This window comes from Polistes canadensis, unplaced genomic scaffold (genome assembly GCF_001313835.1).
Source record: "Polistes canadensis isolate GaletaPanama2010 unplaced genomic scaffold, ASM131383v1 scaffold_55, whole genome shotgun sequence".
NCBI classification, from domain to species: domain Eukaryota; kingdom Metazoa; phylum Arthropoda; class Insecta; order Hymenoptera; family Vespidae; genus Polistes; species Polistes canadensis.
In genome coordinates, this window is record NW_014569602.1 from 688,490 (window position 1) to 700,358 (window position 11,869).

Sequence of the window (11,869 nt, forward strand, 5' to 3'; positions counted from 1 at the left end):
AAAACGTGAATACTTACTCGCGAGCTTTCTCAAGAATATTTCTTTGAATACTAAAGGGGTTGGATATATATCTTTTTTCCCCTAATATGTGGAACACGTCAAATTGTACTGTCAAAGGAATGGATGTATATTTCAATTGTACAGTTTTTTTAATAATGCACAGAAATTGTACACGATATTAAGTGCTATTTTTTGTTTTGATCGACGATTCGTCTAGTAAATTATATTGCAATCATAGCATATGTAATTAGAATACAAACATTCCAAATATGCCTCATAAATTATGTGTGACTTGCACAATTGTAATCATAGTAAATATGTAATTAGAATACAAGCATTACACATACACAAACTATCGATCCATTAACAAATGTTACGCTTAACTATTTTTAGTATTCCAAAAGTAAACATTGAAATAAAAGGGTCCCATAATGCAACCAACCCCACGTGTAAACAAATAATCGTAGACGAAACGTGTGATTTAGGTTCGATAAGCTTTGTGTAAACCTTATTAGATATACTATTAGGTGTGCTAATAAACCTGATTAGAAAATACACGATAAAAATGATAATAAAAAATAGAGAAAATGCATGTACGATAATTTTGAAGATGTTTCCTTTTGAAATATAAGTTTTTATTTATATACCTACTCGCGATTACCTTTAACAAACACAAATAAATATACACTTGTTACAAGTACGGTTACGTAATTTTATATATATTAGGATAATCGCGTAATTAGAGGGAGAGATCGTAATTACAAATAATGATAGATACTCGTCCTGTCTATTATCTAGACCTAATTAACCTCTATTCGTAGGAAATGTTTCACCGAGGAAAGATAGTCTAATCTAATATAGCATAACATAATATAAATACATGTACATTGACAAAGCTCATACTAATTAACACTCATGCTTAAATTAACACCGTGATTCCTTAAATTGCTAATAATTTCATAAACGTTACTCTAAAATACCAAATAATAAATGATAATTGAAAATTGTCGCAACGCAACTTTAATCTTCTGAATATAAAAATGAGAAAAGGGAAGCAGAGAGATAAAGAATAAGGGTAAACAAATAAGGAAGAAGATTTAAAAAGTTTGTCGTATCTCTGTTAACGAAGGTAAAAGCTGGCAAGTGGATCGATGAATCGGTCGCCTGCACGAAGAAAGATAAATTGGATTTTTAAGAAGAGAGAGAGAAAACGAGTCTCGCCCTTCATCTTTACTTTTACAAAGTGCCTACGCCGTTATATATATCGTGATAAATTGATGAAAGTTAACTCGATACGGGTAGCTTCGGAGTTTATTTTCTCTTTCTCTTTCTATATATCTCTGGTTTCTTCCTCCCACTCGCATTTGCGAAAACGTTCGAACGAAGTTAAATTAATGGTCAATTTGCGATAAAGACTCGTTGAAATTGGTTAACCGCGGCGCGCAAAGTATCAAAGGGCAGAACGATACGGCTCGTTTCCTGAATGAAATAATAGCTCATCCGTGGCGTGCATCAGAAAAGAAAATACACCGACGGTTAATGTTTTTCAAAAGGATTATTTGATCGATCATTACCTTCATTCTCGTTATTTCCGATGATAATCTCGGTGTCCTTAAAGTCAGATTCCCGTAAAAGATCAAGCGGATGTTTAGGCAAGAAAACACCGTCGATCGTCGGAGCGGATGGGAATCCGAGAATACCCCAATAACTGTTCCACTGTTGTACGGATATAGTTTTGGCGTCGACAGATCTCATGCATAGCATAACGCGAGCGGGATTCTCTTGAAGCATGGTGGAATTGCAACCGCAATCGTCAACGAGGACGCGTGCAACATCGTGAGCTTTTTCGCCGGTCATATAGCTCCAGGGTGCGTTCAGGGTGCCACTTTGAAGTATACCGCGGCGGACGAGACCACGAGTTACCGGGGAAATCAGGTGAAGACTGGCCGAACTGCCACCGGCAGATTCGCCAAAAATCGTTATCAAATCAGGATCACCGCCAAAGGCAGCGGCGTTGTCGCGAAGCCACCTAAGGGCCAACGCTTGATCCCATAATCCCATATTTCCAGGTGCTTCTTCGCTGTTAGTTCCAAAGTGTTTGTTTAAATATAAGAATCCGAATGCACCGACACGGTACTGCATCGAGGCTATGATAACGTTACTCGTAGAAGCCATTATATCGGCATCGTAAACATCTAGGGTAGCGGTACCGGTCATGAATCCACCCCCATAAATCCAAACGAGTATCGGCAAGCCGTTTCTCTCCGGGCTGTCAGGCGGCTCGGAACCCTTATGCCTCAACTTTACTCTCTGGGGTACCCAGATGTTCAAGTAGAGACAATCCTCGGATATATTGGTGTTCGGATTCCACATTTCTTCGCCTTCGAAACCGGGAAAGTACTCGTATCTTTCTTGATAACAACTATTTGGTAAGATTGTTGCATTTAATATACCGTGCCAAGGTTCAATGGGTAATGGTTTGCGAAAACGTAATGGGCCGATCGGTGGCTTAGCGAATGGTATACCATAAAATATGTGTACGTCACGATTTTCAATTTTACGACTGAATCCACGTACGAGACCGCTCGTAGTTTCGACTACCAACGGATCCTCGTGGACGTCGTTGCGTTGTCCGAGAACATCGGGACGACCGAATCCAAGGCTCTTGGAACTTAATGCAAGCACCAATTGCGCTAATATCAACGACGAACCGATCGCTTTCATTTTTTATCACTTTCAATATTCTTTTGATATTTTTTATATGTCTCTCTATAGTTCCTTATAGGAAGGCCAATGTTTTCGCGCGGCCCGCTCGAATGGACACGGCAAACCCGGGCCACAGCACGCAGAGGTTCACGTTGAGCAGAGGCTCAACAAGTTACCGAGTGGGGGAGCACCAGCTTTTGCGCGTACGAACGCACACGCACACTTACTCTACTTCTCCCACCCTGCATGTGTCTCTCTTTCTGTCTCTCTCTCTCTCTCTCTCTCTCTCTCTCTCTCTCTCTCTCTCTCTTCCCGTCAAAAGCTTACCTTTATTCTTTCGGATAGTAGAACGATCGAGGACTAACGAAATCCTCTTACGCACAATCCTTCTCAACTACTCTCGCGCTAACCTTCGACCCTACACACGCACACACGCACGCGCTCTCGACCCACCTTTCTTCCCTCCCTTTTTTCCTCTTCCCTGTCTCTCTCTCTCTCTCTCTCTCTCTCTCTCTCGATCTCTCTCGATCTCTCTTTCGATCTCTCTTTTTCTTTTCACTTTACTTTTCGATTACTCGATACGAACGGATTGACAAGAGAAGCCCGCGAAAATCAAATTCTATTGAAATTTTTTGTTGTATTTTTCTTTTGTTTATTCTTCTTCTATTTTCGTTATACGTGTAACTCGTTAGATAGAGTTGAATAAAATGAGTATTAATGATTATTATACTCTCGTTCGGTGAGAGAAAAGTTAGTAAATGGAAGAGAGAGTTGTGTTCGCGCAGCGGCCGGCGTGCCGCGTTGCACGGGGTCGACTGATCGTCGAGGCATAGCTGCTACGAACCGGAGCTACCGCGTCGATGGTGCTGCTGCTCCTGCTCCTGCTCCTCCTCCTATACCTGTCCTCTCTCTAACTTCATTCCAAAATTAGATTTTTATATTTTAATCCTTTTTCAACAATACTTATCGTCATTTCAAACATAAATGTTTCCTACAAATCAAAATTCATTTTTTAAATTTGCCCATCAAATGAATTATTTCATCTTTACTTTATAATTTCTAACATATTGTATTGTGTTAGATTGTTATTCATTCGTATTATATTTTGTTAGTAAACGGATAGGCATCGATCCATTCAACATTCGGATGTACGAACAAATCGGAACGCGAGATTTGGTGCCCTTATCTCCTTGTTCTCCTGGTTTCTCATAGTTTCTCCTTGCTTCGATGAGTCCTAACGAAGTGGATAGACGCGCTAGAGAACACGAAGATATCGGTGAATGGATTTTCTCGCTCCTCCTCGCGGATATTAACAGTTAGCGTGCGACCACCTGGAACTTTCCATGCAGCTATCTCTTTTTCCCTTTTTTTCCACTTCTTTTTTTATCTCCTTTTTATTGTATTTTCTTTCTCATTCTCTGTTGGCTATCGAACCATCGAACCATAAACTACGACAACAACGACGGCGACAACACAAACGGTTTAACTTTCGCGATATCCAGGAATTGGACGTTATCAAAGTCGGAACGTATCGATTTCTTCCCGAAATCAAAACTAATCGGAAAAGCAACAACGTACAAACTTCTCTACTATTATCCGACTTTTCTTTTTTTACTTCTACCTAAACTCTTCACCTCTGTAACATCAAATACATTCGATTAAATGTAAAAAAGAAGATAAATTATAAATCATAGGATCAATAAAAGCAAGCAACGCTTTATTCAACATTTTCTCCAAATTCGGAACATGCAAAGACGTCCGAAATCCGTAATGTTATTATTAACGGGGAGTGTAAGGGAAGAATGGCGGGAGGTGTTAGAAGTCGTTGGTAGAATACATAAACGACGTATAATTGTAACGCGACCTCGAGGATCCCCAAAGGTCCTCGTACTTACGCCTTGGATTAATTCCTTGACTGACATCGGACTGTACCTCCTATTCGACAGTCCTCTTCTCTCTTTGAATATACACGTGTATCTCTTTGGTACCTAGCACGTATATGGAAGTTGTAATATAGGCGCTCTCGCTACGGCTGCTTCACGCGCGAGTGTTCTCGAGCGCAAACCGGGCCGTCCGTCATTCATTAAATTACATCGATTATGTGCTCGAACGATCATCGGCTCTCGAGCCAATTTCAAAACGAGCTATCTTTGTCAGTTCTGCCTCCTCCTTCTCCTCCACCTCCTCCTCCTCCTTTGACCATCCGACGTTTCGAACGCTCTTGGGATGCTTCTCTCGTAATATCGAGTTAATTTTGCCGCAATACCGAACAATACGATCCAACAACGATTCCACGTTTCTAACAATCGATCATCGAACAATCGATTTCTATTCTTTCATAAATTCAGAATTTGTAGAAAATCTTGCAGTCATTATTTTTCATATTCATATCCATTCATGCAATTTGTATATTTTTTCATTTCATTATTCAAGCTAATATTTCAAAAGTATATATAATTTCACACAATACTAATGTAACTTTAATTAAACAAGAAAATATCTAATTATCGTATTAATTTCAACAACGACAAGATTTCGTATTACTTTAATTAAACGATCTCGAAAAATCCGAGAAAACGTCTCTCACGATTTGGCGCGACATTTTCGTGCTTTAAGTGATTAGCAAGCTAATCTCGCTAGAAAAATCCTGGTAGAAAGAGGAAAAATGAAATATTTGCAACGTTCGCGTGGTTTCGTGTTCGTCTACTTTTCTATTTAAACATACACACACGCATACCTTCATTTCTGAACGCGTTTACTTCTAAACACAAACAGATATATTATATACACACACCCACAAGCCACAGAAATAGATGTCTTCTTCTAACACTAATCGAATTAACGCGTTACTCTCGTAACATTAATGGCAAACATTTCATCTTTCCCTCTCCTTCTATTTCTCTATCAAACCTCTTTGCACGTTCCACGTCAACTTTTCTTTTACGTTGCGTCACGAGATCAAAGAAGGTCTTCTCGTATTTTATTTATCGAAGGGATTCCCTACGCAAGACTTCATACGTATTCCTTCAAATTCTCTTTCAATATTTGTTACATCTTTATCTTTCTTTTTAACATATTGTTTAACAAAGTAAATGTACTTCTCCTATTTGCATCAAAACTGTAATAGAATTTATTATACATATATGAGTACTTTATATTATTATTTTATATTTAAATTGTTATACATTTTTTTTAATACATTGAATATATTTCATTTTTTCTTTATTTCGATATATTATCTATTTTAAATATCTGCATTTGTAATATATTTTAATAACGATTTTCTGTCCACAGCGTACGAGAAATACGCGTGTTACAACATACTCGATAATATTTTAACATCGTTTTATAAACTATGTTTTTTTTTCATTTGTTTGTTTTTTATTCGATTGTCGTGATAAATTTTATTTTGAAAATTGGTGTTTGTAAATAGAAAATGATTACTCGAAATTAGTAGTATTTCAATAGAAATAATTATTGTTATGACAAAATAATCATTTATTTTGTCTTAAAAAAACAAAGAAAGAAAAAGAAAAGGGGATGAAATAAGACAAACAACGTCGTACATCGTTCTGTGAAATCAAAGTGGAACGATTAATCGATTTTCGATATCCAAATTGCTCGGTGGATCTATTTTAAAATTCTCAGTGCGTTTTACTATGGCATGCTGCGGCTTGGTAGTATCAATCTCTAACACTGTAATAACGAATAATATCGAATTCCGATACTATAAGCTCACACCGATTTCCATTTTTAAAGATCCCCTCTTCTCTCGCGAGAAAAGACGATCGCGAGATAGTTATTAAAAAATCCTTCGTTCTTATCGCGAATTATGCCATGCCATGCCATTTATTTTATTATGTTCATCCTGTTGCCGATAAATTTTCATTCCGTGTTAAATACCTCAAATTATTGGCTTCTTCGAGATGTATTCTTTCATTTTTTTTTTTTTTTACAAACATTTTCATTGCCCTAAATCTCAATCTTAAATAGAATCTGAAGCTTATAATAGACACCCTAGACGTCATTTATAAGCTTATTTTGTTGCGATCGGTAAAACAGTTGTTTTAAAAAGAGAAAAAATTATTATAAAAAAGAGGAGAAAATTATTAAAAAAAAGAATCAATTTTATATATTAGGATTATCGTATTATCGAAAGTACGTCTCGCTATATTTTATTGATTTTAGATTAAAATTTTGATCTCACAGATATACACACATTTTAAATATCAATTATTATCTTTGAAAGAGTTCAAAGCACTAAATTAGGTTAATATAAGTTAATACATTTTTTTTTCTTGTATTAAATGAATTTTATATAAAAAAATGTTCATCTCGTAAACGCACACGCATTTTATATTTTATGATATAAATTCATTTCTAAATCTAGAACACACACATTAGTCAGGAAATGTTTGAATTATTCACTCCGTTTGATGAAAAATTCACTCGTTGCTTAAAAATAAAAATAAATAAAACATACGAACATATTTTTATTATTGAAAATATTAATAATTAAGAGAGTAAATGAGAATATATTTAGCATATCGAATGAAGGGATAGTACAGTATGGAAATTTCCTCGTCAAAATAACGGGCCCAAAGAAGTAACAAAATTTATAATTTACACCGAGCGTGAGGAGCCGTTAACGGCCACATTGTAACGATCGGGGACGAAGAGCAACAATTGGTCGGTACGGTTGAGGGGATAACGAGTCTCTTCCGCTGTCAATTGCTTGACAGTCCATTTGTAACTTGCTCTGATTACAAATAGAACCGGCCCGCATCTTGTTACCAGTTACAATTTTCAATTTGCCGATCAAATAGATTACTCTTTTCATTCGGCCATTTCTAAGATACACACACACACACACACACATACTTTTAAATATAAAATATTGTAATCTGACGAAAGCGCATATAAAGAAAAAAGAAAGAAACGTAATAATCCTTGTCATTTAATTCGATTAACCCGTTCGAGTGCTATCAAAGCTACCTGTGTGCACTTTATCAATTGTTTCTCTCGTTCCAAATTCTTTCCTTTTTTTTTCTTTTATTCGAACAACAACATAGTTCATATTAGGAATAAAAAAATAATTCATACCCAAAGTAATTCAACCTCTAAACGCTTGTGTCGCCCACGTTGATTGCTTTTGCCGGAAGTATTCGGTACTCAAAGAGTTATGCTCGAATTAAAATCACAGCTTTTAAATAATTTTCAACACACATCTCACATCCTGAAAGAAAATAAAAATCGATAAAGAGAGAAACAGGATGCACTTATTAAATTGAAAAGGAAAAAACAAAAAAAGAAGATAATACTCCTAGTGAGATATGAAATATGAACGAAAATAAATATGAAAAGGATAGATAAACTATTTCAATAAGTTTAACCGATACCCTTTTACCATATCCCAGTTTGATTTGAAAAGGAGGTAAAGTTAAAAGGGGAATTGGAGCCTTGTCGAAAATAACAGTACAAAGCCGCGAATAAACGGGTCATTGTTTACGTCAGCAGACGTGATCCACGGTGTAGATTAATAAACGAATTTGATTCTTGCGGGATCTTTCATCGAATAAAAATCAACTTGATAAATCAGGATAACTTAGGTATTTTGAAAACATTCAAGTACTTACTTACGCTTCAACTCTGACGCGAAATATTTCATCGAATAAAAATCAACTTTATATTATATATAAATGGGGATACACTTATTTCGAAAACATTGAAGTATTTTACAATAGTTACGCTTCGATAAAAACGGTAAACACTTATCTAAACTTTAATTTTTTCGAAAAGTACTTTTTTCAAAAGAACAACTCGAACGTGCCAAACGATGAAAGGTATTTTTCGAATGGAGGATAAAAAAAAGAAAAGAAAAGAAAAGAAAAAGGTTAGAACTTTATATTCTAGAACGACGTTCCTCGATTAACGAAAATAAACGAAAGCACGTCACTCGGGAAAATTCGTATCTTCCGATAAACGGTCTTCTTGAAGTATCGTAACTCCAAAGTTTATATCGACTTTTCGAAGGATTCGTTATTTGTCTTGCCATAAGAGAGAGTGAATGAAAAAGAGTGAGAAAGGGGCAAAGGGGAAAGGGAGATAACGAAGGGGAGAGTGAAGAAGAAAAAGAAAGATAAAGATCCATACCCACATAACTACGTGCCCGAAATCAAGAACTACGTCTAAGGATACTGTCGTTTTTCTTTACCATCCCCATTCTACTATAGACCCCGCCTCCCTATTTACAACCCAAACGTACGAGGAAAACTTTTTTTCGATAGGCTCAAAATAAACCTTATAGTATCGTTATATCAACTTATGCCGAAATAATCAAGATCAAATTAATGTTCTCTTGGGGGTTGGAAAATATGACTATCTTATTGGTTGGCTTACTTAGTGTCAAGATTTTTTTGTCAAGTTTTCTCTATTAGGACTTTTAGATCATTATTTTTCATATATATATATTACTAATACTTATTTATCAAACGCAAATATATATAGAAATTGCATTTATATTATTTTCAAAATGAACCTAATAATATTTTGCTAGTTTATCGTACAAACTTATGCAAGAAAAACCAAAGATTAAATAAATCTTACAACGTAATAAAATATGCTAAACAAAAGCAATATCTCTGATCGATCAAAGAGTCAGGTGGATTATTCGAAGACTAGAGAATATCCAATGAGAAGAGATCTAGGAAGCTGATTTTCAACTCTAATACGCATCCACGTATGCAAGGATACAGCTCGAACTTGTTGAGCTCGAATAGGATAGAAAAGGGTAGTAGTGGTAGTAGTCGGTGCTAGGAACACTGACACCATAGGCGTGGATTTCCAGGGAAAATACTAAATCCGATTGGTCCAATTGGCTGCTCACGATGAACGATTTAATCGGACGTAACGAGAAGAGAGATAGCAAGAGAGAAAGAGAGAGAGAGAGAGAGAGAGAGAGAGAGAGAGAGAGAGAAAGAGAGAAATAGAGATAGAGATATCGTTTATTCTTCAGCGATCGCCTGGAAAACGCGTTGGCGTGAATTCTGTCGGAAAGTTCGTGTTTAGAATCGAAAATGAGACTACCCACGCGATATATAACGATGAAATTTCGTATCAGTCTATTTACTAACTATCATCCCTTATCTTTTCTTATATCATTTAAAATAACTGTTTAATACACTATTTAACGATTATACCACTGACTATTACTTCAGATTCGAAGTATCGAATATATTCGTGTAAAATTATTCTTGTCTGTTGCTCTTTGAAAAATCTATAAATTTACTCTATTATAATATATATATATTTAGTCTTCTCCAATTAATGACAGATCCTAAACAGCTTTTATACTCTTTACTCCATTATAATACTTTATAATAAGTAAAAGATAGTCGCCTACATTCACCTTGTAGATCATTCTAGTTTTGTCGAGTATTGTGAGAATGAAAAAAAAGTAAATTGAAAACTAAATAAAATACAGAAAGGAAGAAAAAGTATCTTTTACACTTTCTCTAGATAACAACAATTTTTCATAGGATTACGCCCATGAGAAACATTCCTAAACGACGATACCCGACTTACCGACAATGGCTGCAGAATTCCTCCCACGCTTTACCTCTGTCTCTCTCTCTCTCTCTCTCTCTCTCTCTCTCTCTCTACGATTAAATTTCGTGGATGGCTAAAACGGGCGTTTAGTCCTGCAATAAATTTACATAAGCAGACTTGGTTGCGTCGTAACACCCACATTTTCCCTTCCATTTATTCCATTTGGCGTTTACTACCTTTCGTCTTTTGATAAAAAAGAAGAGGACAAAAATGACCTTATTGCGCTTGATTTGTTAATGTTCATCTATCTCATTCTTTCTCGATTTCTTTCTCTTTTTTTTTACTTCAAATGTCTCCCGTGGGAGATAATTGAGCCGTTTCTACGAGTGGTCTCGGTTACCCCTTGAACTCCTATTGTCTTTCTCTTTTTCTCTTTCTCTCTCTCTCTCTCTCTTTCTGGTTTTCGTATCGGCAGAAAGTTCAGGGTAGGATCGATCGTTCCTGGCTGAAGACATCGGACCATTTTACTTGAGCTTCCTAGTCTTTCCTACAACGACTACTACTACTTCGAGCCCGCCTAGATTCGTAAGAAATCGATACGCTATTCTACTGCCATCTATCGGTCAACTTCTACGCGAGGATTACACGGCTGACCTTACATTGTCTTTTTCTCCTTTATTCCCTTTTTTCTACCCCTTACGCGTACCACTCTTTTCTCTGTCTGATCTATTGCGAAATAAACTTATTGTATTAAACGCATCAAAAGAACGCGTTTTATCATTTTTTTAATCATTTCATTAATGTTTTGATTATATACATTTTTGATATCATTTCTGAATGATTTATTGTGTAAATCTTTTTTTTTGAGATGTAGAGATAATACATTGATATTTTCCATTTACATTATGCGAAAGATAAATATTAGGGTGTTAACGTGTAAAATAAAAAGATAGTGTTAAATGTTCTTCATTTGACTAGATTCTTTTTGATCTTTTAAAAATGACAATATCCATAAAAATTTAGTAAATGTATATGTATAAATATGCGAATGTGTGGGTTTGTTTATTTCTCTACGTATATCTCATTAGAGAAAGGAGAAGATATATTTCTCTCATTCTTTAATTAAAAGATTAAAACGCTCTTTACCGCTGGAGCCATCTTTGAGTCACGTAACTTACCTTCAAGATCCTCTCGAAAGTTACTCGGCTCTTCGCATACGTCGTTGGATAATCGTCGAAAGTCTGAAGTTACGATTTTCACGAGAACACCGAGAGAATATTAATCGTGCTTGAAGTGTGGAACGAGAGTAAGACACCTCTATATAGAACTTATCGCATAAACTTTACGGTCTAAGAAAAACTCTCCTGTAAAAAATCCTGGAAAGAAGACATTTTTCATACCAGATTAAACAAAATATTTTATATTACACTAAATAATAAATCGCGTATACGCCTATTAATATTTTCCAATAATTGTACAAGTATATTAAATACAAAAATAATTTAAAATAATTTATGTCTATCTCTCCCTCTCTTACACATTATATATCATTATTTATTATTCATTTATTATTACATTATAATTAATTATATTATAAAATAAATATTTGTAATCT

General features: G+C 35.5%; 1 protein-coding gene across 1 annotated transcript in view; it reads right to left on the reverse strand.

Annotated features, from left to right (window-relative positions):
* LOC106785674 (acetylcholinesterase-like) overlaps positions 1–3,536 on the reverse strand; it is a 127,501-nt gene extending 123,965 nt beyond the window's left edge. Inside the window, exon 1 of the mRNA XM_014746314.1 lies at positions 1,575–3,536. Coding sequence (XP_014601800.1) covers positions 1,575–2,724 — 1,150 coding nt within the window. The 5' untranslated portion in view covers positions 2,725–3,536. The remainder of the gene's footprint in view (positions 1–1,574) is intronic.
* Between the last annotated feature and the right edge of the window lie 8,333 nt (positions 3,537–11,869).